The 25,664-nt window shown below is 48.7% G+C and overlaps 1 protein-coding gene across 5 annotated transcripts in view; it reads left to right on the top strand.

Annotated features, from left to right (window-relative positions):
- The window catches only part of TCERG1 (transcription elongation regulator 1), a 119,395-nt gene that overhangs the window by 30,542 nt on the left and 63,189 nt on the right, over positions 1-25,664 (top strand). For all 5 annotated transcript variants that reach the window (XM_073575257.1, XM_073575259.1, XM_073575258.1 and 2 more), the window contains 5 exons: positions 6,579-6,667; positions 8,408-8,568; positions 9,325-9,391; positions 15,973-16,099; positions 18,313-18,402. In XM_073575257.1, coding sequence (XP_073431358.1) covers positions 6,579-6,667; positions 8,408-8,568; positions 9,325-9,391; positions 15,973-16,099; positions 18,313-18,402 — 534 coding nt within the window. The remainder of the gene's footprint in view (positions 1-6,578; positions 6,668-8,407; positions 8,569-9,324; positions 9,392-15,972; positions 16,100-18,312; positions 18,403-25,664) is intronic.

Raw genomic sequence — 25,664 nt, 5'->3', positions numbered from 1 at the left:
ATTATCGCCGCTCCCTCTCATCCCTTACGAGACGCGCAATTCTAATCTCGGGGGCCATGTCTTTTTACCTCAGCCTGCTCTGGACACGAGCTGTGAGGCGAGCACTCTGCCGGATACCGGGTGACACCGCAGGGCCACCGCTATTCCTCCCGGGGGACACAGCACAGGACCGGGTAAGCTGCATCTGCCCTCAGATTAAAGCTTAACCCCTTCCCGGCACATTCCCTGCAGCTGCAGACAGACTCTGCCGCTAAACCTTTCAGGAGCGCTATGTCGCAATCTAAGGAGGCTAAACGGGCTGCTAAAAAGCACACTGCATTTTTTTCCGTGTGTACCACTTGCAAGTCTGCCTTACCCAGTGCACAGACTAATCTGTTATGCACGGCCTGCGCCCCGACCTGCGGTCAATCGCCCCTCGCCGCCGCTGCTGATGGGCCTCCTGCGTTTAGAACCCCTGAGTGGGCTGCGTCTCTGTCACGGTCGGTGGAGTCTCTGACCCAGGCAATATTCTCCCTCTTTAAGGACTCTTTAAGCCAGAAAGCGTCCTTACCCCCGAGGAAGGCTCTGGCGATGGCCGGGAACCGTCCACCATCAGGGGATGTACTCGTTCAAGGGATGGTCAGGTCTCTAGAAAGCGGACCCATGATGCGTCCCCTAGTCTGTCGCGCCTCAGCATCTGTGACTCCTGTCTCTCGCTCTACCTCCCCTGGAGTTCTCAGCGAGCACGACTCTGTTTTCGAATCTGACACGTCAGCCCCTCAGAATCCCCCAACTGATCAAGAGTTGCTTGATTCTCTTATAGAATCAGTCAACAGGATTCTGAAGTTGGATGAGGATAATGTTGCCGCTCCAGCACATCCTATCTCACTTAAGAAAACCAAGCGTGTACGCAGGTTATTTACCAGCTATCCGGACTTTAAGAAAATTGTCCAGAAACATAGGGATCGTCCCCATAAGTGGTTCACAGGGCAAAAGTCTACTCAGGCTAAATACCCTTTTGATCCAGACCTAATGAAGGTTTGGTTACAGTCTCCTCCGGTGGACCCTCCTGTATCGCATCTTGCTTCGAAAACGCTCCTATCCGTTTCTGAGGGTTCCTCAATCAGAAACCCCTCCGATCGTCAAATTGACTACCTTGCCCGTTCAGTTTTTGAAGCTTCAGGAGCAGCGCTTTTTCCATCTTTCGTGGCAATTTGTGTCTTGGGCAGAAGTCTTGGTTACTTCCTTCCAGGGCACCAATCTTCCTCCGGAGGCAAACACGGTCGCCAGGCACATAATTCACGCAGCTGACTTTGTAGTGGATGCCACTTTTGATGCCGCCAATTGCGCTGCTCAAACTGCCGCAAATGCTATCTCGATTTGAAGAGCCCTATGGCCCGACTGGTGGGGCGGATGCCACATCTAAAAGATCGTTGACTTCTCTCCCCTTTCAAACGGGTCGTATTTTTGGAGAGAAACTGGATCAGCTCATTTCTGATGCTACTGGGGGGAAAAAGTAAATTCCTTACTCAACAAAAGGCTGTTTGGGCCGTTTTGCAACCAACAGCTGACGCGCTTTCGATCTTTTCGCAACAATTCCGGTTGGTCATCCTCTACCTTCTCTTCCGGATCAGGTCCCAGGTCTCATACAGACCTAACCGCTCTTGGAAACCCAGGCCTAGGGCTTCTGGATCTAGGGGAGCCAGATCTCATAGATCTACCCCATGACTTGTTGTGGTATCCGGACACCGACAAAGTAGGCGGTCACCTACTTTCCTTCAGCCACACCTGGCTCGCGATCGTCCATGACAAATGGGTCAGGGAGCTGGTGTCCTCCGGATACAAGATGGAATTCTCTCCCCTGCCAACTCGCTTTTTCCTTTCCTCTCCCCCCAAGGGAAAGATGAGCCTTCCTTCGGGCTGTTCAGGCTTTGCTAAGGGACAGTCATCATTCCAGTCCCTCATCACGAAAGGTTCACGGGATTTAATGCCAACCTTTTTGTGGTCCCAAAAAAGGACGGGACGATGCAACCCAAACTGTTAAATCAGTTTGTCAAGGTACGGCGATTCCGAATAGAATCTCTCCAATCAGTTGTCGCTTCCATTGGAAAAAGGGGAGTTCCTAGAATCCATCGACATCAAGGACGCTTACCTTTACATTCCGATCTGCCCGTCTCACCAGCAGTTCCTCCGTTTTGCAATTCATGAGCAAAACACTTCCAGTTCGTTGCCTTGCCCTTCAAACTCGCCACCGCCCCCAGGGTCTTTACCAAGGTCATGGCAGCTGTCATGGCCATTCTCCACCCTCGGGGCGTAGTGGTGTTTCCGTATCTGGACAACCTGCTCATCAAGGGTCCGTCCCTTCCAGCCTGCGAGGAATCCGTTGATATAACAATAAATACACTTTCTTGCCTGGGGTGGAAGATAAACTTCGAAAAGTCTTTCCCAACACCGGCTGAGCGGATTTCCTTTTTAGGAATGATCTTGGACACTTCCCGTGGGTTGGTCATTCTCCCTCCAGAAAAGACCCAAGCCTTACAACAGGCAGCTCGGCCTCTTTCCCGACCAGTTTCTCACTCCATTCGTTTCAGCATGAAAGTTCTCGGAAAGATGGTGGCTGCGATGGAATCGGTTCCATTTACACAGTTCCATCTCCGTCCCTTACAACATGCTTTGCTGTTAGCTTGGGACAAGAACCCGCTCTCCCAGGACCGTCGGATCCTTCTGTCCCTGCGGGTCAGGCAAGCACTCAGGTGGTGGACACTGAGGTCCTCCCTGAATCACGGGAGGTCTTTTCTCCCAGTAAGATGGTTGATAGTAACCACCGACGCAAGCCTTCTCGGCTGGAGTGTGGTCTTTCGTCACCACACGGCACAGGGTCGTTGGTCAACCTGAGAGTCACGTCTCCCCATCAACATTTTGGAGATACGAGCAATCAGATTAGCTCTATGGAATTTCCACCATCTCCTTGCAGGTCACCCCATCAGGATCCAATCCGACAACGCTGTGGCGTATATCATCTGCCAGGGAGGTACCCGGAGTAGGATGGCCATGCACGAAGTGAGTCACATCCTCCATTGGGCCGAGACCAACCATTCGCCCATCTCGGCAATCCACATCCCGGGTGTAGAAAATTGGGCGGCCAGATTTTCTCAGTCGCCAAAGCATTGCCTCGGGAGAGTGGTCTCTTCATCCGGAAGTCTTTCAGCAGATTTGCCGTCGTTGGGGGACTCCGGATGTGGATCTCATGGCCTCAAGACTAAACAACAAGGTTCCTTGGTTCATTGCCCGATCGCATGATCCATGCGCCATCGGAGCGGATGCCCTAGTTCTGCCATGGTTCCGGCTCCGACGGCGTGGCTGTTGAATCTTGGATTTTAGCACAGGCTGGGTTCTCTCATGACGTGATTTCCACCATGATTAGTGCTAGGAAACCTGTTTCCATGCGCATCTATCACCGCACCTGGAAAGCCTTCTTTTTGTGGTGGAAGGATCAGGGTCGATCCCCTCTGGTGTTCTCGATTCCTTCAATGCGGATTAAAGTCAGGACTCGCACTTAGCTCGCTCAAGGATGAAATTTCAACCTTGTCAGAGCTTTTCCAACACAAAATTGCCACCAAACTGCAGATCAAGACTTTCATTCAGGGAGTCTCCCATGTAGCGCCTCCTTATAGAAGGCTATTGGAATCATGGGACCTTAATCTGGTTCTTGGGGCCTTACAAGAGGCGCCTTTCGAACCGCTGCAGGACGTGTCAGACTGTCCTCTCTTGGAAGGTGGTCTTTCTTGTGGCAATTACATCAACTAGACGAGTTTCTCCGTTCTGCTGTTGTCCTGCTGTTCTCCGTTCTTGAATTTTCATCAGGACAAGGCAGTTCTCAGGACGCCCCCGTCCTTCCTGCCCAAAGTTGTCTCCTCTTTCCATCTCAACGAGGAAATCATTTTGCCTTCCTTTTGTCCGGCGCCAGTCCATCGCATTGAGAAGGCCCTCCACACCCTGGATGTGGTTAGGGCTCTGAGATGGTACATCTCGCGGACGGCTCCCATCCGCAAGTCAGATGTCCTGTTCATACTTCCTGAGGGGCATAGGAAGGGTCTAGCTGCTTCTAGCAATGCTACTAGCCAGGTGGATTCGCTTGGCAATTCAGGAATCCTACCGTGTCAGGAACACGCCTGTCCCAGTAGGGATTAAGGCGCACTCTACCCGGTCAGTGGGCGCCTCTTGGGCCTTTTGGCACCAGGCCACGGCAGAACAGGTCTGCAGGGCTGCGGCTTGGTCCAGTCTGCATACTTTTACCAAACATTACCAAATTCATTTTCAGGCCTCTGCGAATGCAGCTCTTGGCAGACGCATTCTGCAGTACCTCAGCATTTACACAGTGGTACATGGGGTATTAGCAGATGTATGCTCCCCACCCAGGGACTGCTTTAGGATGTCCCACGTTCTCTGTGTCCCCCAATGAGGCATAGGAGAAATAGGGATTTTTGTGTACTCACTGTAAAATCCTTTTCTTCGAGCCATTCATTGGGGGACACAGCACCCACTCTCTTTAGCCTACTGGCTCATTGTAGCATTCTTTGGTTGTGACATAGTTATCGTTATTGTTGACTGTTTAAGCTCCTACTGCTTTTTTCACTGAACTGGAGAAGTCTCATCCAGCGAGAGGGTGTATACTGCAGGGGAGGCGTTAAATTTTTTTCTGGTTTACTTAGTGTCCTCCTAGTGGCAAGCAGCATAACACCCACGGTCTCTGTGTCCCCAATGAATGGCTTGGAGAAAAGGATTTTACGGTGAGTACACACAAAGCCCTATTTTATTACCTCTTTACAAGCTTCCCTAATCATGACTGGTGTCTCCTTTCTACATGCCCCCCCCCCCCCCCCCTAAAAAAAAAAAAAACTGTTCAAGAATGGATCTTTTTAAAAGCATTGTGAGTCCTCCCTGTGGTACTGTGTCCAGTGAAATGCTAGGCTTGATTACATGCTTGCTCCTGCTTAGGCACCCGTGATTGAATGGAGCGGAGAACGGCACCACTTACTGGAGGACGGGAGGTAGCCAACTTCTGTATATAGCTGACATCATGTTCCATGTTAGCAGAGCTAGGTCCTTGCAATAAGCTACTACTTTTTGAGCAAATAACTATTTTTGGAGACAGGAAAGCAAATTGGGTCAAAAGCGTAAAGCACTTGTGGCCACTGTCAGGTGTTTTTAGCTCATTATGCATATATCTCTGATCAATATGGATGAATGCTTGAAGGGAAACTGTCTCCCCTGGGCAAAAAAATACTATTTACCTGTGTGGCATGATTACTGGAGCAGTGGCTAAAGGGAGAAAATGAAGCTGTAACAATTTGAATCTTTGTAACAATCTCTGCATGCCTATACGATGCAGAGCAGGCTGGTAATAAATATGCCATGGATTACAGCGTGCTCACTTGTAGTGAACGATATCTGTAAAAACTCTCTGCATCGCACCAATTCAATCAGCAGTGCTGGTGGCAGCAGGAGTCGGGCGATTCTTCAGGTGGTTCGACGCGGAAGGGCGATGATCTCGCTCCCATCCCAACCTGGTGCAGCAGATTTGGCAGTGCGGGGGGCTCTGAGGATATTTTCTGATGTCCAACACTGCAGAACGATGATGGTGCGGCGGTGCTCGGTGTTGCCTGGAGCTCCGGCAACATTTCCTAAAAGACCGGAGCCCCCACACTTTTATTGCCTCGATGCTGTGGCCTCCGGGGAAATGGCCGACAGAGGCTGCGCATGCACAGATTGAGATCTCGGAGCTGGGATCTCAATCTGTGCATGTGCCGTTTTCAGCGCGCATTTTCCCGGAGGCCACAGCATCCAGGCAATAGAAGTGCGGGGCTTTGGGCTTTCAGAAAATGTCGCCGGGACCCACGGCACTACCGAGCACTGCCGCACCATCATCGCCCTGCAGCGTCAGACCAGGATCACTGGAAGAATCTCCCAACTCCCGCTGCCACCATGCTAAGTGTAAGTACCGTACTTTCTGACTATAAGACGCATCCGTTTCCCCCAAAAAAAATTTTGGGAAAAAACTGAGTCTTATAGTCCGAAAAATACGGTATATAGTGGTCTGCTGAAACCAAACTTAAAAGAGGTTGTCCACTACTAGGACAACACCTTCTCATTTCCCCTGTTTGGCCCCGAGAATATGAAAAAGCATGTACTCCCCTCCCATGTTGGTACCAGTCCAGGAGTGTCAGCACTCAATCTCCTCTAACACGTTAGCCCTGCGCCCAATCACCGCTGGCAGTACTGTTTCCTCGTCCGAACAAACGCGTCATCAGGAGGAAGTAGGAGCTGCACTTGACCGCTCACTTCCTCCTGATTGCATTCTTGTCCAAAGGAGAAGACAGTGAGTGCTGAACATCGCTGGACAATACCGGCACGGGAGGTGAGTATAAGCTCTTTTTATTTTATCGGGACCTAACATGGAGGATGAGAAGGGGTTGTCTTAGTAGTGGACAACCTCTTTAAAACTGAAATGTCACCCATGGTTTAGATGATTATAGGATCCCTTGTAGTTTTCTGTTTATTTTTTTGCATTATTATCAAAACAATATTTTATTTATCAGGAACCAAAAGAAGAAGAAATGACTGAGGAGGAGAAAGCTGCCCAAAAAGCCCGGCCAGTGGCTACAACACCAATTCCTGGCACTCCATGGTACTTATGCCCCAAAGCCTGTTTTCTTGCCAATGTTTGCAGGGACATTTGTGTTAGTCCTGGATTTTACATCTATACAGGCAAGGGCTTTAATTTTGTTACATTATTTGCTTGTGTTTGGTAAGACGCTTGTTTTATAATTTTCTCAGATCCTCTTGTGATATTGCTACAAACATGTTTTAATGTGTAAATTTCTCTTGACATATTAGTATTTACAGGACTTGTGTTTTGGTTATTAAGGTTTTAGATAAAAATACTGCCTTTTTTTGCCTACCAAGAATCCTGCCTGTAATGTACAAACGCTGTTTCCCTTTCTTTGCTGTGTGAGATGTTGAAAAAGGGATCAGCATTGTTGTGGGCTGTCTGTTTCCACGCCTGATGTGTCCAGAACCCATTCTCCCACTTTATCTTATTTAAAAGACTGTTCAGTTTCCCATGCTTGGTAAAGTGATGGCTTTAGTCAGCTGAGTGTTTCTTCGTCCACTCTATACTGTATTTGCTGGGATCGTTCAGAGAGATCCCTTACAGTGGGTGTAAATGGACATACCACCCTAGGAATACTTCTCCAAATAAGAAAACTACACAAAGTGCGAGATAATATATGGTGGGGTCAACCAAATAAACTACAGCCCACCCTGCTACACATAAAAGGCTAGAAACGGAGTCCAGTAAACACTTCTGTTGTCGTTGCTTACTTATTTATATTGCCTATGGCCTAGTGACTGCCTTCTCCAGTAGCCGGATCATACTGTTAAAGGTGGTCTGCCTACTCAATGTAGGAAACGTTGGCAAACCTCTTATTTACCCATGGGACATTCGGCCAGTAGCTTCTCTACCATAATATCAGAGTTGTATGTGGCAGACAAAGTGAAATATAATTTGTAGCAGTTTTCTACTTTGCACAAGTTTGTTCCTCATGATAACTTTCTCTCAAATTTCTATGAATGGCAGAAGAGACAGTAAAACATTTTGCTTTTTAATACCTGTTTAGTGAAGGCTATGTGTTGGCTCTAAAACAAGATATTTATTCTAAATACTCATTAGGTTGTACAAACGGATTTTATATCATTACAACTTATCACAGGGATCAATAGGGAAACTGCAGCCACCCATACATGTGAATGGGAAGCCATGTCGCGTAAGGACTGTAGCTCTGCTTCCCCTTCAATGTTTTTCCTCCTTACCCCTTGGGGCTGCTGCAAGGCATTTTGGGGCTTTTGCAGTCCTGTGCAGGTAAAACTTAGAAATGCCAAACCAGTACTGGGGCTTCTTAATTTCAGGTTTTGAGAATTTCAGAGCTGATTTAAAGGGTGAGGTCACATCCTTATGGGATGAGTTTTCATTTAATAAAGCTAAGACTAGAGACTTCCCATACATTAATTCCCCACAATTTTAAAGATTTCTGCAATTTGCGAATGGAAACCCAGGCTGATATTTCCCAGCTGATTCCTTTGCACTATGAGCTCTTCATATTATCACATCAATATTATGGCGAACATTCGTAGCCGCTGCATTATCCCTGTAGCCGTATGATCATTTATATAGCGTGAATATGTATGTGTTTTCCAATCCTACAACTGTGTCGTTACCTATAAATACCCCTCCATGCATCTGGGGTTATGCTTCTTTAATAGCATGGTGTCCAAAGTATGGGTTACAATTGGGTGACGACTGTTAAAACAGTTGATTTGCTGCCATTGATCCTTTATTATTATTTACATGTTACTTATCTGTCTTTAGGTGCGTGGTGTGGACCGGTGACGAACGTGTCTTCTTCTACAATCCCACTACACGTCTTTCTATGTGGGACAGGCCGGAAGATCTCATTGGAAGAGCTGATGTTGACAAAATCATTCAGGAGCCTCCACATAAGAGAGGATTAGAAGATGACAAGAAATATTGTGAGTTGAGAGCCAGAAATTACTTAAACGATATTCCTCATGTATTTATTATTTTTATGCTCTAAGTGTGGTAATCATAATATCCAGGTTTCTTCTGCAGAAAATGGTAGGAGTGCTCCCTGAAACTAACACTAAATCATAAATGTGTATTTCCTGTAATCTAAATGCTTTCTATTATACTTTAATAATTGAATAATTCCCTACCATTCCCTCTACGAAGTTTTAGTGCATGCCTGGATATTCAAACAAGGCATCATCAGTGTAGTCCATTTCTGGAGCTGTGCTAGTTGCTGCTCTTCTGAGCATGTTTCGGTTGTCCGTTCCAACGGGATGCTCAGTAGATTCTTGTCACTGTGCAAGATTCTTTTAAATGCACAGTGATAGTGTGCTCCCTCGCTGGCTCGGATGAGAAGCATAATGTAAGGAGAGAACCCAGTGAGCAGCAAAAAAGAAACCACCACTGCCCCGAAACAGACGTCACTTCCTGGGATTGGGTTGGACTTTCCTGTTCCTGGCCGCTGGGCCATCTCCTTACAGTGTGCACTAACAGTGTTCTCTCTTGCTGGCTTGTCACGTCTCAGGAAAAGGGAAAACAGAAATTCTGTGTCAGCAAGGAGTTATGACCGGTTTAAGATTTACATGGGTCATACAGCATAGAACGGCACAGCCTTAAAATGCCATTTTAAACCGGTACACAAGTCTTATGTATATAAAATAAAAAAATCTTTTATGTTCATAATTTTTTGTTTCTTACAGTCAAAGATGATCATGACTCAGCAGAAGATGGTAATGATGATGAGCCCATAAAAGCGAAGAGGAGAAAGTGAGTTGGCAACCTCTTATGTATGCCTTCATGACGAGTCTATATAGTATTAGCTAGTAGGCAACTTTTCACAATTTAAATTATGTAATCAAGAAATCATTTCACAGATTAACAGTCTGTTCAGACAATGTGTGACATGCTAAATTTCGGTTTTGTGTGTTTTGTCAGCTCTAGATATTCCCATATTGTTGGGTATATTGTAGACAATTGAAACCTAAATGTGGTTGTGTTGTAGTTTAAAAAAAAAAAAAAAATTAACGTAAAAGTGTGATCATGATACATGCCAGAAAACAATGTGAAAGGTATTTAAAATCTACTATTGTGGTAATGTTAGCCATCAGGAAGTATCTATATATCTTATCAATGCGGTCTGAAATTCATGGCTTGGAAAAATGAATTACAAATTTATCGTAAGAATTTGAGAAATTGAAAAATAGGCCTTTGAACAAACTGTAGATTTTCTCTATCGCTTCATTGGGGGACACAGAAACCATGGGTTGTATGCTGCTGCCACTGGGAGGCTGACACTATGCATAGAAAAAGGTTAGCTCCTCCTCCGCAGTATACACCCCACCGACTAGCAGTAATTTCTTCAGTTTTAGGTTAGTGTCAGTAGGAGGTGGACACGGGTCTTTCTTTAGACCCATATCTACCTCGAAGTGCGTCATTTCCTTTCAGGTTATCCGAAGGGATACAGTGAAAAGTCACATCTGTATTCCCACAAAGAGACTGTGAGTACGGCGTGTACTGCCACCCCTATCCTCACAGCTCCCCGCAGCAGGACCAGCAGCTCTCGGGGCGGCCACCAACACGAATACGTGTCAGCGATGCAGAGGGTCCTTGCCTTCCGTCTCCCACCCACTCGCCTACCAGAGCCTGTCAGTTGGATGAGGCGCAGACATACTCAGGACAAGCAAGATACCTTTATTCAACTCGGGTCCGGGATAGGGTGAATATTGGGCCCCCATTCTCCTCAGGCGGCATGGTCGCAGCTTCAGCGTCTTCTTTGGGGCGGGTGGCTGCGGCAGCGCTGCGGTCTTCTGCGGCCGTCCCGCGCCTCCAGGCAGCCTCCGCATTTGCCCTCCAGCCCGCTCCCTTCACCCCGACCAGGATTCTCTCAGCAGCGTTCAGGCTGCGTCACCTCCACGCCGCCCCCCGTGCTGACAGGCGACCGCCGCTATTAATTTAGGCCCCGGTTTCACTTTGGGCCTACTACAGCGTCGCGGCCACGCCCCCCCGCCGTCATTCTCAAGCGTGCTTCCCTCCCACCCGTCCTAGGCCCGCCCACCGCCTCTCCCTATGCTCCTGTCGCACTGTCACAGCGCTCAGCCCACCTTTTACAGCGGGCGGTGCCTTTTTCTCAGAGCGGCGGTTAGCTCCGCCCTTCGTCGTCTCAGAAAGGGCACGCTCTTCCCTCAGTCTCCTCTGGCGGCCACCATTTTCTTTGATCTGGCAGCCGAACACCGTCTGCCGGACTCCGCACTCTCCTGCGAACCTGCAAGTTCACGAGCTGCGCAGCATCGCTTACTGGGGTTATCCACAGGACAACGGACTGTGAGTAGCTCTGCTTCTGCAGACTGACACCCTCCTCCCTGTCCCCCAACCTTCTGGCACTCCTTCAGTCTAAGCCTGACCATTCTCCCAAGCCCCCCCCCCTGCTCCCACGGGCACTTTAGTCAAGTTCTTTGCATGTTCTTCTTGCAAATGCAAACTTCCCTCAGGTCAGCCCACTCTCCTCTGCCTCGACTGCAGCAATCCCATTCAATCTGCCGCCCAGGAGCTCCCTATGGCTACCTGTGAGAGTGAATCCCCCATTCCTGGCTGAGCTTCTTCTCTATCACAATCAGTGGCGGATCTTACTAAGGTGTCTCAGTCCCTAGTGGCCGTTCTTGATAAGTTGCCCCTGGACACTTCTACAGTATCCAGCAGGGCACAAGAGGTTCCATCTGAGCCAGCCAGCATCAGCCGCAAAAGGCCCAGGCAGGATTCCCGGCCGGAATCCTCCCCTCGCCCCATCTCACCGCAAAGTCCCTCCCAGCAGTCTCCTTCCCGTGCCTCCTCACCCGAGTCAGGCAAGGCGTTCTCGGACACGCCATCCAAGGAGCTTTTAGAGCTGGATTCAGACCATGACGCGGACATGAAGGTTACGGTACAGAACCTCATTGCTGCGATTAACCACACTTTCGAAATCACAGACTCCACTGCGAAACCCTCAGATCAGGAGGTTTCGTTCAGACGGGCAGAAACACCTTCCAGAGTCTTCACCCCGCACTCGGAGTTTGACAAGCTCCTTACCAGGGAGAGAGAAAATCCGACCAGGCGCCTTCAAAGAGGGAAGCGCCTCGGCGTGCTGTATCCATTTTCAAAAGAGCTCACCGACAATTGGTCGGCCTCTCCCTCTGTTGACGCTCCCGTGTCCAGACTATCTAACAACACGGTCCTCCCGATTTCAGGTGTGGCGTCTCTGAAGGATTCTAACGATGGGATCATAGAATCCTTAGCAAAGTCAGCGTTCGATGCGGCTGCAACGGCGCTGAGCCCTGCCTTCGCTTCAACTTGGGTAGCTAAGGCCATAGCTACTTGGGCGGAGGATCTCCGCCAGGGCATTTTAGATAAAGCCCAACTAGAGCGTTTGGCAGAGCTAGCCAACCAGATCTCCCATGCAGGGGATTATCTGGTCTCGGCCTCCTTGGATGCTGCATCTTGCGCAGCTCAAGCATCCAGCAATGTGGTAGCAATCCGGCGTACAATTTGGCTCAAGGCTTGGCAGGCGGATTTGTCTTCAAAAAAGTCTCTTAACAATCTGCCTTTTCAGGGAGCATGTCTTTTCGGATCCCAGCTGGACCATATTATTTAAGACGCCACTGGAGGCACAAGCTCTCTTCTTCCTCAGTCCAAGCCTCGTAGACCTCCTCCAAGACGTCAGTTTTGGCCCTTTCGGTCTTTCCGCCGCTTCGCGACGGCAGAATCCTTTTCCAACCAACAAAGGCCTCAAGCACGCCAGGATAGGAAGAAAATCTCCTTTAGGCCCACTCCCTCCTGGCGATCTCACTCTTCCCAGGGAAGATCCTCCAGGTCCAGAACTGGACGGTCCAATTCAGCATGACTATCAACAGAACCCCGAGGCGCCTTCCCAACTGGGCGGTCGACTCCTTTTCTTCAGAGACGTCTTGCTTGCTTCAGTAGAAGACGCTTGGGTCAGGGAAGTTGTATCCTCAGGATACAAGATAGTTCTAGAGTTCACCTCTCGGCCCCGGGATCGTTTCTTCGAGTCCCGACCTCCAAAGGACCCTGCCTTGGTTCCGGGTTTCTTTGCATCCATCGCCTCCCTCCTCAGTTCCGGGGTGATTGTGCCCGTTCCCGAGTCAGAACGTTTCACAGGGTTTTACTGAAACCTGTTTGTTGTACCGTAAAAAGGCGGCACGGTCCGGCCCATCCTGGACCTCAAGTTACTGAACAAAAGAGTCCGCCTACGACATTTCAGAATGGAGTCTCTTCGTTCAGTAATCGCTTCCATGGAAGCGCAGGAATTCATGTGCTCAATAGACATTCAAGACGCCTATCTGCATGTTCCCATCTTTTCCGGGCATCAGAAATTCCTGCGTTTCGCGATTCACCAGGACCAATAGCAGTTTGTCACCCTGCCTTTCGGTCTCGCCACTGCGCCCAGAGTATTTACAAAGATCATGGCGGCGTTGATGGCCTCGTTGAGGAGCAGAGGTCTCGTCCTTTTTCCGTACCTCGACGACATTCTAATCAAAGCTCCATCTTTTCACCAAACTCGCCAAAGTCTTACCACCCTTCTCGACATCCTGTCCAATTTCGGGTGGCTCGTCAACAAAAAGAAGTCATGCCTGGTTCCGACTCAACGCCTTGTGTTTCTAGGCCTATTGTTCGACACCCGTCGAGCGAGGGTTTTTCTTTCACAAGAGAAGATGCTCTCTCTGCGACGAGACATACGATCACTGCAGAGCACTCTGCTTCCATCTCTCCGGTCAGACATGAAGGTTTTGGGAAAGATGGTGGCGACGGCGAAGCGGTCCCCTTTGCACAATTTCATTCAAGACCGCTTCAACAGGCCATCCTGTCTCGGTGGAACAGGTCTGTCCTTTCCCTGGATCGTCCAATTCGCCTTTCGCCCCGAGTCAAACAATCACTCAATTGGTGGCTGACATCACCCCCTCATTTCCCTAGGCCGGTCATTCCTCCCGATTCACTGGCAGATTGTGACAACGGACGCCAGCCTTCTCGGCTGGGGTGCAGTGTTTCACAATCACACTGTTCAGGGTTGGTGGTCGACTCAAGAGACAAGTCTGCCTATCAACGTTCTCGAGATACGGGCGATTTATCTGTGTCACTCACTGGGAAAGACTTCTCAGGGGTCTGCCAATCCGGATTCAGACGGACAATGCTACAGCAGTGGCATATGTCAACCACCAAGGGGGAACACGGAGTTCCTCTGCTCTAGCGGAAATGTCCAAGATTCTTCACTGGGCAGAGATATCAGTCCCAGCGATTTCCGCGGTGCACATTCCCGGCGTGGACAACTGGGCCGCCGATTTTCTCAGCCGCGAGAGTCTCGCAGCGGGAGAGTGGTCCTTACATCCGGACGTCTTCCATCAGATTTGTTGTCGTTGGGGGACTCCGGACTTAGAACTACTGGCGTCTCGCATGAACAGGAAGGTCCCACAGTTCAAATCCAGAGCCCGAGATCCTCTCGCAGTGGGCGCCGATGCTCTGACCGTTCCCTGGTCTCAGTTCCAGTTCCCCTACCTGTTCCCTCCCCTTCCTCCTCTTCCCAAGCTGTTGAAGAAAATCAAGGCGAAAGGAGTTCCGGTCATCCTCATCGCTCCAGATTGGCCCAGAAGAGCTTGGTTCTCGGACATCGTCAACCTGCTCGCGGACGCCCCCTGGAAGCTTCCAAACAGAGCAGATTTGCTGTCTCAGGGTCCGATTTGCCACCCCAATTCTCGGCCACTCAATTTAACGGCGTGACTGTTGAGACCGCGGTTTTGAAACGTTCAGGTTTTTCAGATCGGGTTATTCACACCATGATCCGGGCTAGAAAGCCTTCGTCTTCCAAGATTTATTATCGTACATGGAAGGCCTATTTCGCTTGGTGCGAGGCCAATAACATTCCGCCCATGGCCTTTTCTCTCCCTTCTGTCCTAGCGTTCCTCCAGTCAGGCCTTGATGCGGGCCTTGCCCTCAGTTCCTTAAAGGGTCAAGTCTCGGCGCTTTCCATTCTGTTCCAGAAGACGTTGGCCTCCCGTCCGCAGGTCAAGACCTTTCTTCAGGGAGTGGCTCATGCGGCACCTCTGTACCGCGCGCCTGTGGATCCATGGGATCTTAATCTTGTTCTCGAGGTTCTACAAGGTCCTCCCTTCGAACCTCTCAGGGAAGTTTCCCTTTCCCTTCTTTCCTGGAAAGTTGCCTTCCTGGTGGCCATCACCTCCATCCGGCGCGTGTCAGAGTTGGCAGCCCTTTTTTGTCGTTCTCCTTTCTTGGTGCTCCACCAGGATAAGGTGGTCCTGCGGCCCCCGCCCTCTTTCCTTCCTAAGGTGGTATCCACTTTCCACCTGAATGAGGATATTGTTCTCCCGTCCTTTTGTCCGGGTCCAACTCGCCCTCGGGAGCACTCCTTGAACAAGCTAGACCTGGTCAGGGCGACTAAGGTCTATCGGTCTAGGACGACTCCTTTGCGGAAGACAGACTCTCTTCATCATTCCAGATGGGGCGCGGAAAGGTCAGCCGGCCTCCAAAGCTATTATTGCTCTCTGGATCAGATCGGCAATTTTGGAAGCCTACCGGGTCAAATATCGAGTGGCCCCTCCTGGAATTAGAGCTCACTCTACCCGGGCAGTGGGTGCCTCCTGGGCGGTGCACCACAGAGCTTCCGCACTGCAGCTTTGCAAAGCTGCAACCTGGTCATCTGTTCACACGTTTGTGAAATTCTACAGGGTCCACACCTACGCTTCGGCGGATGCCAGCCTAGGAAGAAGGATCCTGCAGGCAGCGGTGGTGAGTCCGCTGGCCTGATGGAAGTTTGCTTTCCCTTCCCAGGGACTGCTTTGGGACGTCCCATGGCTTCTGTGTCCCCCAATGAAGCGATAGAGAAAACAGGATTTTTGCGTCGCTTACCGTAAAATCTGTTTCTCGGAGCCTTCATTGATGGACACAGCACCCTCCCATGTTTTGCAACTCCTGTTTTCATGTTTGTTCTAATAGGTTGAGTTGTCTGTTCTGTTTCAATCTATTCTGTTACTTCTCCTACTGCTTTCTCACTAATTGAGGAAATTACTGCCGGTCGGTGTGGGTGTATACTGCGGAGGAGGAGCTAACCTTTTTCTATGCATAGTGTCAGCCTCCTAGTGGCAGCAGCATACAACCCATGGTTTCTGTGTCCCCCAGTGAAGGCTCCGAGAAACAGATTTTACGGTAAGCGACCCAAAAATCCTGTTTTATTGGTTCTAAAAATGGTGCTTTAATGACAAAATCCAGTTGGTATACTTGACAAGTAGAAAGTCAGTCTTTTCATGTAACTACATTTACACTTGTTTCCCTCCTCTTTTCTTATTTAGAAAAGAAGAAACTGAGTCAGACAAAGAGACCGCTATGGAGGCTGAAATTAAAGCTGCCCGTGAGCGAGCCATCGTTCCACTGGATGCTCGAATGAAACAGTTTAGAGATATGTTGCTGGAGAGAGGGGTTAGAAAATCATCTTTTGAGATGTATATAAATCTTTTCTGATTTTTGCACACGAGTCAGTAAATCTTCAGTAACAGGGTTTATCTCCATGGTAATCAGTTGCTTTCTTGTACTTAAAGGGTTATTCTCATCTTCTCACTCTAAGGTACACTATCACATTTTGGGACCCCAATTCTTGGATACATCCTCACTTGATCATCTATCTGGGATGGGTTGGGTATCAAGTTCTGGCACCCACCTAAGACATGAAAATTTCTGTACTGCCTTGCTGTCTTTTGCCACAAAGCAGAAGACCAGCAGAATTCTTAGATGAATGTGCTTCTTAGCACACTGTGGCACAGTAGGTGACCTATAGCATTCCTGTGTTGGAGATTCAGATCAAAGTTTGCACTGTGGTGCCATTATTGCGTGTCCATGGAAGTCCTAGAGTTCAGACCTACACCGATCATAAAATGATGGAATATCCCATCATTTTATAAGATGAGAATATCCTTTTAAATCTGGAAACGTCAGCTGTTTTATTTTTGGCCTTAAAAAATTATAGAAATATCTTTTGTATCCGCCATAACTGATCCGAATTCTGTGCACTTAAACTGTCATTTTTATAGCCTGCGATACATTTAAACTAAAAATAAATGACCGCATGCAGAGGTTTTCATTTTACATATATAGTGAGAACATTATTTAGTCTCCATAGTCCATAAATGAGAGTCGACCAAGCGTTGCAGAAGTTCATTGATGAAGGGGAGATGAGAGCCAGGTCTTTAGTTAGCAGTGCAGTTTTGGGCAAAGCATGTTTTGGGATTGTTGTGTTTTTTTTTTTATATATTAAGTAAAGGGGATATGATGGTGTGTTTTGAGTGAAGAAGGAAAGATGCCAGATGAAAGAAGTTTAAATATTTTAGAACCTCTTTTACAATGTGTCTTTTCTTGACTGTTGTAACCTAAGTCCAAATTAATTTACAATGGCAAACTTTTCACCAATCTGAATGTGTTTGGCTGGAAGACCATAAATTCACTGCTGTAAACAAATGCAGAAAAAACTTGTCTTGAATGTCCTTTCTGGCAGCTTAGATGAACAAGAGTGTATTGTCAATAATCAGCTAGTTTGCTGAAAAATGGAAGTGATGGAGTATAGCCCCCACTCCAGAGACCAGGGAGTGAGCGTAGAGTTGCGTGGAGCCCATGGTGCGTCACTAATCATGCTCTATCTAGGCCTCCAGCAATACAAAAGAATACAGTGGTCAGTAATTCACCTGACCCCTAATGCATGAGCCTGTTGTGCCTTTTCTGGAAAGTCCCAAAAAAGTTATTGCTTCTGTTTTTTTTTTTTTTTTGTTTTGTTTTTTTTGTGGCATGGGATTTTGTCATACCATGCATCTTTCGTAATCGGCATGCCCTAACTCGTTTTTCATATTTCCACCATAGATTTTTACCTTTTGCAGTGAATGAAATCCATGATCAAAAATCTAAATCTGCAGATAACAAATGGAATTATTTTTTTAATGTTTGCTTTAAAAAAAAAAAAAAAAATCAATATCACAGCTCTCCCCTATTTTAGCCCTACAATGAGTAAATGTTTATGTAGAGCAATTGGCACTATTGGTAATGTTAATGTATGAGATCGTCTCCTCTAGCAAAGTTTAGTAAAGTCTAATTAAGAAATTGTATGCCATGTAAAATGTTAATGCTAGTCTTATGAATGTGCTTACTATAGAAGAACTAAGTGATGTTGAATATTGGCTTCACATTTAGACCGTGTTTGGCATATGTTTGTTGTGCAAATGTTCCTTTCCATCTTCCAGGATAAAGTGACCCACAATGAATGGACTCGCGTCACTTGCTTTTTGGGCATTGAAAGGGTTATGTGTCTCCAACCTTCGTAGGGCACATTATACATCTTCAAGGGTTGCTTTTGAAGTGCTTTCTAAATGTCACTCAGTAGTGGCTATTTTAATGAGTTATTAGCTCTGTTGCATCTGAATAATTATGAGTGTTTCGAAGCCAATTAGTATTGAAAATGTGCTAACCTAACCCCCTGCCAGTCGTCATTTATTAGTGATGAAAACTCCATCATGACTCTTGGCTCTGTCCTGCTTTCAGCAGATGTACTATACATTTACACACAAACCTTAGTTTGGCTCCTAATATTTCACTACTGGGTTAAGCAACTTATATTCTTTGGTTCTCTTGTGTTTCTTTGTTTTATTAAGGTGTCTGCATTCTCCACATGGGAAAAGGAGCTCCACAAGATTGTATTTGACCCTCGTTATTTACTCCTAAATCCCAAAGAAAGGAAACAGGTAATGATTCTTCACCTAAAGTGCTCCATATTTTGTTGTGACATAACAGAAGGGTGTTTGTAGCTTGAAAAACCTTCATTTTATTACTGATGTTTGGACAGAACAGTGAAATATCATATCCAAAAAGACTTGTCTTTTAGCTTCATAGATTTGTATCTTTTCAGCCTTAAAAGAATTTTCCCATGAACAAAGTGCGTTTTTATCAATAGATCTTGGAATTAGAGATGAGCGACTTTGCCTTTTTTAGGGTCGAGTCGGGTTTCATGAAACCCGACTTTCTCAAAAGTCGAGTCGAACGAAATCGGCCGACTACAGGGAAATGTCGTGAAACACGAAACCCAATGCAAGTCAATGGGGAGAAAAGTCGGCAGTGAGTGGAAGACTGTAAACACACCTGGCATGAATTTTAACCCCAGAGGCGGCAAAATCTCTGTCTCTCTCCCCTCTGTGTCTCTCTCTCCCCTCTGTGTCTCTCTCCCCCCTCTGTGTCTCTCTCCCCCCTCTGTGTCTCTCTCCCCCCTCTGTGTCTCTCTCCCCCCTCTGTGTCTCTCTCCCCCCTCTGTGTCTCTCTCCCCCCTCTGTGTCTCTCTCCCCCCTCTGTGTCTCTCTCCCCCCTCTGTGTCTCTCTCCCCCCTCTGTGTCTCTCTCCCCCCTCTGTGTCTCTCTCCCCCCTCTGTGTCTCTCTCCCCCCTCTGTGTCTCTCTCCCCCCTCTGTGTCTCTCTCCCCCCTCTGTGTGTCTCTCTCCCCCCTCTGTGTGTCTCTCTCTCCCCTCTGTGTGTCTCTCTCTCCCCTCTGTGTGTCTCTCTCTCCCCTCTGTGTGTCTCTCTCTCCCCTCTGTGTGTGTGTCTCTCTCTCCCCTCTGTGTGTGTGTCTCTCTCTCCCCTCTGTGTGTGTGTCTCTCTCTCCCCTCTGTGTGTGTCTCTCTCTCCCCTCTGTGTGTGTCTCTCTCTCCCCTCTGTGTGTCTCTCTCTCCCCTCTGTGTGTGTGTCTCTCTCCCCTCTGTGTGTGTGTCTCTCTCCCCTCTGTGTGTGTCTCTCTCTCCCCTCTGTGTGTGTCTCTCTCTCCCCTCTGTGTGTGTCTCTCTCTCCCCTCTGTGTGTGTCTCTCTCTCCCCTCTGTGTGTGTCTCTCTCTCCCCTCTGTGTGTGTCTCTCTCTCCCCTCTGTGTGTGTCTCTCTCTCCCCTCTGTGTGTGTCTCTCTCTCCCCTCTGTGTGTGTCTCTCTCTCCCCTCTGTGTGTGTGTCTCTCTCTCCCCTCTGTGTGTGTCTCTCTCTCCCCTCTGTGTGTGTGTCTCTCTCTCCCCTCTGTGTGTGTGTCTCTCTCTCCCCTCTGTGTGTGTGTCTCTCTCTCCCCTCTGTGTGTGTGTCTCTCTCTCCCCTCTGTGTGTGTGTCTCTCTCTCCCCTCTGTGTGTGTGTCTCTCTCTCCCCTCTGTGTGTGTCTCTCTCTCTCCCCTCTGTGTGTGTCTCTCTCTCTCCCCTCTGTGTGTGTGTCTCTCTCTCCCCTCTGTGTGTGTCTCTCTCTCTCCCCTCTGTGTGTGTCTCTCTCTCTCCCCTCTGTGTGTCTCTCTCTCTCCCCTCTGTGTGTGTCTCTCTCTCTCTCCCCTCTGTGTGTGTCTCTCTCTCTCTCCCCTCTGTGTGTCTCTCTCTCTCTCCCCTCTGTGTGTGTCTCTCTCTCTCCCCTCTGTGTGTGTCTCTCTCTCTCCCCTCTGTGTGTGTCTCTCTCTCTCGGTCTCTCTGTGTCTCTCTCTCGGTCTCTCTGTGTCTCTCTCTCTGGGTCTCTCTCTCTGGGTCTCTCTCTCTGGGTCTCTCTCTCTGGGTCTCTCTCTCTGGGTCTCTCTCTCTGGGTCTCTCTCTCTGGGTCTCTCTCTCTGGGTCTCTCTCTCTGGGTCTCTCTCTCTGGGTCTCTCTCTCTGGGTCTCTCTCTCTGGGTCTCTCTCTCTGGGTCTCTCTCTCTGGGTCTCTCTCTCTGGGTCTCTCTCTCTGGGTCTCTCTCTCTGGGTCTCTCTCTCTGGGTCTCTCTCTCTGGGTCTCTCTCTCTGGGTCTCTCTCTCTCGGTCTCTCTCTCTCGGTCTCTCTCTCTCGGTCTCTCTCTCTCGGTCTCTCTCTCTCGGTCTCTCTCTCTCGGTCTCTCTCTCTGTGTCTCTCTCTCGGTCTCTCTCTCTCGGTCTCTCTCTCTCGGTCTCTCTCTCTCGGTCTCTCTCTCTCGGTCTCTCTCTCTCGGTCTCTCTGTGTCTCTCTCTCGGTCTCTCTCTCTCGGTCTCTCTGTGTCTCTCTCTCGGTCTCTCTGTGTCTCTCTCTCGGTCTCTCTCTGTGTCTCTCTCTCGGTCTCTCTCTGTGTCTCTCTCTCGGTCTCTCTCTCTGTCTCTCTCTGTGTCTCTCGGTCTCTCTCTCTCTCGGTCTCTCTCTCTCTCGGTCTCTCTCTCTCTCGGTCTCTCTCTCTCTCGGTCTCTCTCTCTCTCGGTCTCTCTCTCTCTCTCGGTCTCTCTCTCTCTCTCGGTCTCTCTCTCTCTCTCGGTCTCTCTCTCTCTCTCGGTCTCTCTCTCTCTCTCGGTCTCTCTCTCTCTCTCGGTCTCTCTCTCTCTCTCGGTCTCTCTCTCTCTCTCGGTCTCTCTCTCTCTCTCGGTCTCTCTCTCTCTCTCGGTCTCTCTCTCTCTCTCGGTCTCTCTCTCTCTCTCTCGGTCTCTCTCTCTCTCTCTCGGTCTCTCTCTCTCTCTCGGTCTCTCTCTCTCTCTCGGTCTCTCTCTCTCTCTCGGTCTCTCTCTCTCTCTCGGTCTCTCTCTCTTTGATTCAAATTCAAATAGGCTTTATTGGCAGGACCAAAATACAATTAGTGTTGCCAAAGCAAGAAAAGAAGTGTGACAGGGGAGTGGATTAGGGTAGTGGGGATGGGGTGTTGGTGGCAAAATTTGGGGAGTGATTGTCCATTTGGAGGTCTTTAGTTCCTCTCATCTTATGACATGTGGTGACATATTGGGCGGCGACCTCCACCATTGATTCTTCTTCCCCCAGTAGGATGCAGAGTTTCCTCTCCTCGTCCATGGATGGGAAGTCTGGGGTATGGGTGGTAAGTTTCTGGAAGTGGGAGTCCCTCACTGCTGAGTATTTGTTGCAGTGCAGCAGGAAATGCACCTCATCTTCCAGAGACCCCTGCTGGCAGTGCTGGCACAGTCTGTTCTCTCGTGGCTTTTATGTCTGTCGGTGCCGCCCTGTTTCCACCTCTAGGTTGTGGGCGCTTAATCTGTATATACTCAAGGTCTGCCTGTCTTTGGGGTGGCGTAGCCTTTCCAGGTATGGAGCCAGTGTGTAGTCCCTCCGCAGTGACCGGTAGATGGTGAGTTTCTGGGAGTTCTCCAATTCACTCTTCCAACCCTCTATGTATTGCATCTTGCAGCTCTCTGAGATCTCTTTTATTTGGGATTTAGTTAGGGTGTGTTGCTGACTTTGGTTGAGCTGGCTGCCGAGGTTCCTGGCTTGCTCCTGGCTCTGGCTCATCAGGGCTTTATGATGGTAGGAGTTGGGGTTGCTGTTCTGTATATGCGCCTGGTGTGATAGCGCCCTCTTGTGTATAGTGAGCCATAAGGGGAATCGTCCCAGCTCTGCCCGACAGGCTATGTTTGAAGGGGCTGCGATGTACCTGGAGGAGATATTTGCAGAACTCCAGATGGAAGACTTCGGTTGGGCTGGAATCCCACTTTTTCTGGTCTGGATAGGTTGCTGGACCCCATACCTCGCTGCCATATAGCAGTATAGGTGTAATGACGCTGTCGAATATCTTGAGCCAGACTCTCACCGGTGGTTTGAGGTGGTACATTTGTCTTCTGATGGCATAGAAGGTTCTGCATGCTTTCCCTTTCAGGGTCTCTGCTGCTTGCTTGAGGCTCCCGGTTTGGCTTAGCTCCAGACCGAGGTAGGTATAGCTGCTTGTCTTCTCTAGCGTGGCACCATTTAGTGTGAGGGAGGAAGTGGAGGTTTCTTTAGAACTTCTCTTTTGAAACACCATGACTTTGGTCTTCTTTTGGTTGATGGGCAGCGCCCATGTGGTGCTGAATGTTTCCAACACGGCCAAGCTATCTTGGAGGCCTCTCTCGGTTGGGGAAAGCAGCAGGAGGTCATCTGCATACCGCAGGATCTTCACCTCTCGGTCGTGCAGGCTGAGACCTGGGGCAGAGGAGGATTCCAGGGCCGCTGCCAGTCCATTTATGTAGATGTTAAATAGAGTTGGGCTCAGGCTGCAGCCCTGTCTTACCCCAGGGCACTGCCGTAAGAAGGCCGTCCTCTTTCCATTCACCTTCACGCTGCACCGATTCTCAGTGTATGAGCTCTTGATGACGTCGTAGGTTCTGCCACCTATTCCGCTCTCCAGGAGTTTCAGGAACAGACCTGGGTGCCACACTGAGTCAAAGGCCTTCTTGAAATCCACAAAACATGCAAATATTTTCCCCTGCTTTTTTCTATGGATGTGGGTCTTGATGAGGCTTTGCAGGGTGTAGATGTGATCCGTGGTGCGATGGTTTGGCATGAACCCAGCTTGGCTTCTGCTGAGGGTGTCCCGCTGGGTGAGGAAGGTGATGATCCTTTTGTTAATAATGCTGTTAAATAGTTTTCCCAGAATGCTGTTAACACATATTCCTCTGTAGTTTGCTGGATCATATCTGTCTCCATTCTTGTAGATGGGCGTTATGAGACCTTGATTCCAGCTTTTTGGGAAGTAGCCAGCACTCAGGATGTGGGTGAATAGTTTTGCCAGTGCTGCATGTATATCTGGGGAACTGAATTTGATCATCTCTGGCAGGATGCCGTTACTGCCCGCGGCCTTCTTGCATTTCATAAATTTGATACTGTCTTTTATTTCCAGCACACTGATTGGTATGTCCAGAGGATTTTGGAAGTCTTTGATTGTCTCCTCCATGTCTCTGAGTTTAGTGGTTAGGTGCTTCTGTTCTGGGGTTAGGTCTTCTTCTGGTATGTTCTTGTAGAGGCCTTTGAAGTAGCTGTTCCAGATGTTGCCATTTTGGATGTGGAGGGTGCTCTGCTTGGGCTTTGTGCCAATATGATTCCAGGTCTCCCAGAATGAGTTGTCCTGGAGGGAGTCCTCAAGCTTCTGTAGTTCTTGGCAGATATGCCTCTGTTTTTTCTCCCTGAGAGTGCGTTTGTATTGCCTCTGTAGGATGTCATGGGCCGCTCTTAGGTCCCTGTTGTTTGGGTCTCTGTGCTTTTGGTTTGAGGCTACCCTTAGGGAGTTGCGTAGTGACTTACATTCTTTGTCAAACCATTTTTGGCCTTGTTTATTTGTTGGTTTCTTGGGGTTGGTTCTTCTGATGCCTGCTAGCTCTGCCATGGTGTATAGGATGTTGTTAAAGTCATTCACTGCCCCGTTGACCCCTTGCTGGTTTGATGCGTAACTACTTGTGTTGAAATTTACAAGTAGCTCTTGGATCTCGGTTCTGTTAGTCATGTTGGTGTATTCAGTGGATAACTGTTTGGGCCACTTGTAGGATGGTGGCAAGTTGTGTAGACTGGTCAGGTGTGGCTTTTCTATGGGTTGTTTGTCCGTGGATCTCATGTACAGCAGTGTCTGGTTGTGGTCTGACAGGTGGGTTTCAGGGGTGACTATGAAGGCATTTATGTTTGCTGGGTCTATGTCCGTTATTGCGTAATCCACCACACTGCTGCCCAAGTGGGAGTTTAGTGTAAATCTCCCTAGTGAGTCCCCCCTGATGCGTCCATTCACTATATACAGCCCCAAGCTCCGGCACAGGTTCAGCAAGGTTCTGCCGCTTTTATTCACCACTCTGTCATAGCTGTTTCTTGTGGTCTGTACTGAGTCATTATAGAAGGATCCATCTCCCATTACATATGTGTTTCCGTCAGGTGACATGTAGTCCTTCTCTGTACCCGTCCTGGCATTGAGGTCTCCGCAGAGGAGCACTCTGCCCATGGACTGGAATTGGGCTGCCTCTCTCTGTATGACCTCATAGATGTCCGGCTTATAGTATGGGGATTCTGATGGAGGGATGTAGGCTGCGCAGAGGTAGATGTCCTGCTGAGAGGTGAGGATGGCGCTGCTTATCCTCATCCAGATATGGCTTTCTCCTCTTTTTACTGCCTTGATGTGCTCTTTGATTTCCTCCTTGTACCATATTAGTATGCCCCCTGAACAACGGCCCTGTTTGATGTTCTTGTTTTTCTGGGCAAAGAGAGAAAATTCCCTGTATCCCATGGGTGTCAGGGATTCCTCCTCTGCCCGGGGCCCATGTCTCCAGAAGGATCTGGATGTCAATGTTCTTTAGCTTTTGCTTGAAGTCTGGGTCATTTGTCTTGGACCCAAAGGCTGAGGCATTCAGTCCTTGAATGTTCCAGCTGCTGATAACTAAGGATGTCATATTTGGTCGATATACCTTATAATGAAGAAAGATTTTCATAGGACGTAACACGTTCTTGTGGTGGGTTTGGGTGGCATATTTTAAGGGTGTCCCATGAGTTGGCTGCATAGTGTGCTGAGCAATGTCCTTATTTCAGCCATGTTGCTGTTCTCTGTTGCTCTGTGTTGCCATTGTGGGGCATGTTGTCTCCTGTGCCCTGTCTGTGGACTCTCATTGGGGATCTCTGTGCGTTGCCATTGTGGGGCATGTTGTCTCCTTTGCCCTCTCTGTGGATTCTCTCCTGGGATCGCTGTGGTTTGCCATCTGTTTGGTGGGCGTCTTGCTTGTAGTCTCGGAGGTCTGTTTAGAACCATGTCCTTTAGCTCTTTTGCTAGATTGCTGACCCCTTGTTTATTGAGGTGTTTGTCGTCGTATAGGTGACGGAGCGTTATTCTGGGGTGGCTTGCCAGCTGTATATTTGGTGTTGAGGCGATACTGGCAGTCAGCTCTGAGTTGATTTGCTGGATTACCTCTTGGTTTATTTCTTTCCTTGGAAGCAGGGCAGACAGGATTATTTTGGTTCTGGGGAATTTTTGCTGGGCTGCTATTGCGAGTTTTGTTAGGTCCTGAGTGACTGTCTCTTGTTGGATATCGTTTGTCCAGGTGTGTAGTATGAGGTGTTTGGGCTCTGTGAAGTATGGATTACTGATCACCTTCTCTGCTTGTGGGTTTGTTGAACAGTGGATTTTTGTGACTTGTGCCCCTGGGAACAGTCTTAGTGTCCAGGTATTTTCCATTAGAGTCTATTATTAGGACGATGTCGGGGATCGGTGTTCTATTTGGGTCATTTGCTGTTTGTGCATCGTTTGGTCCTTGGGTGATGGCTGTCTTTGACTGCTGT

Source organism: Dendrobates tinctorius, unplaced genomic scaffold, assembly GCF_039654945.1.
Source record: "Dendrobates tinctorius isolate UK_male_01 unplaced genomic scaffold, ASM3965494v1 ptg000043l, whole genome shotgun sequence".
In the NCBI taxonomy this organism is placed as follows: domain Eukaryota; kingdom Metazoa; phylum Chordata; class Amphibia; order Anura; family Dendrobatidae; genus Dendrobates; species Dendrobates tinctorius.
This window is presented reverse-complemented; position numbering and strand designations above follow the sequence as displayed.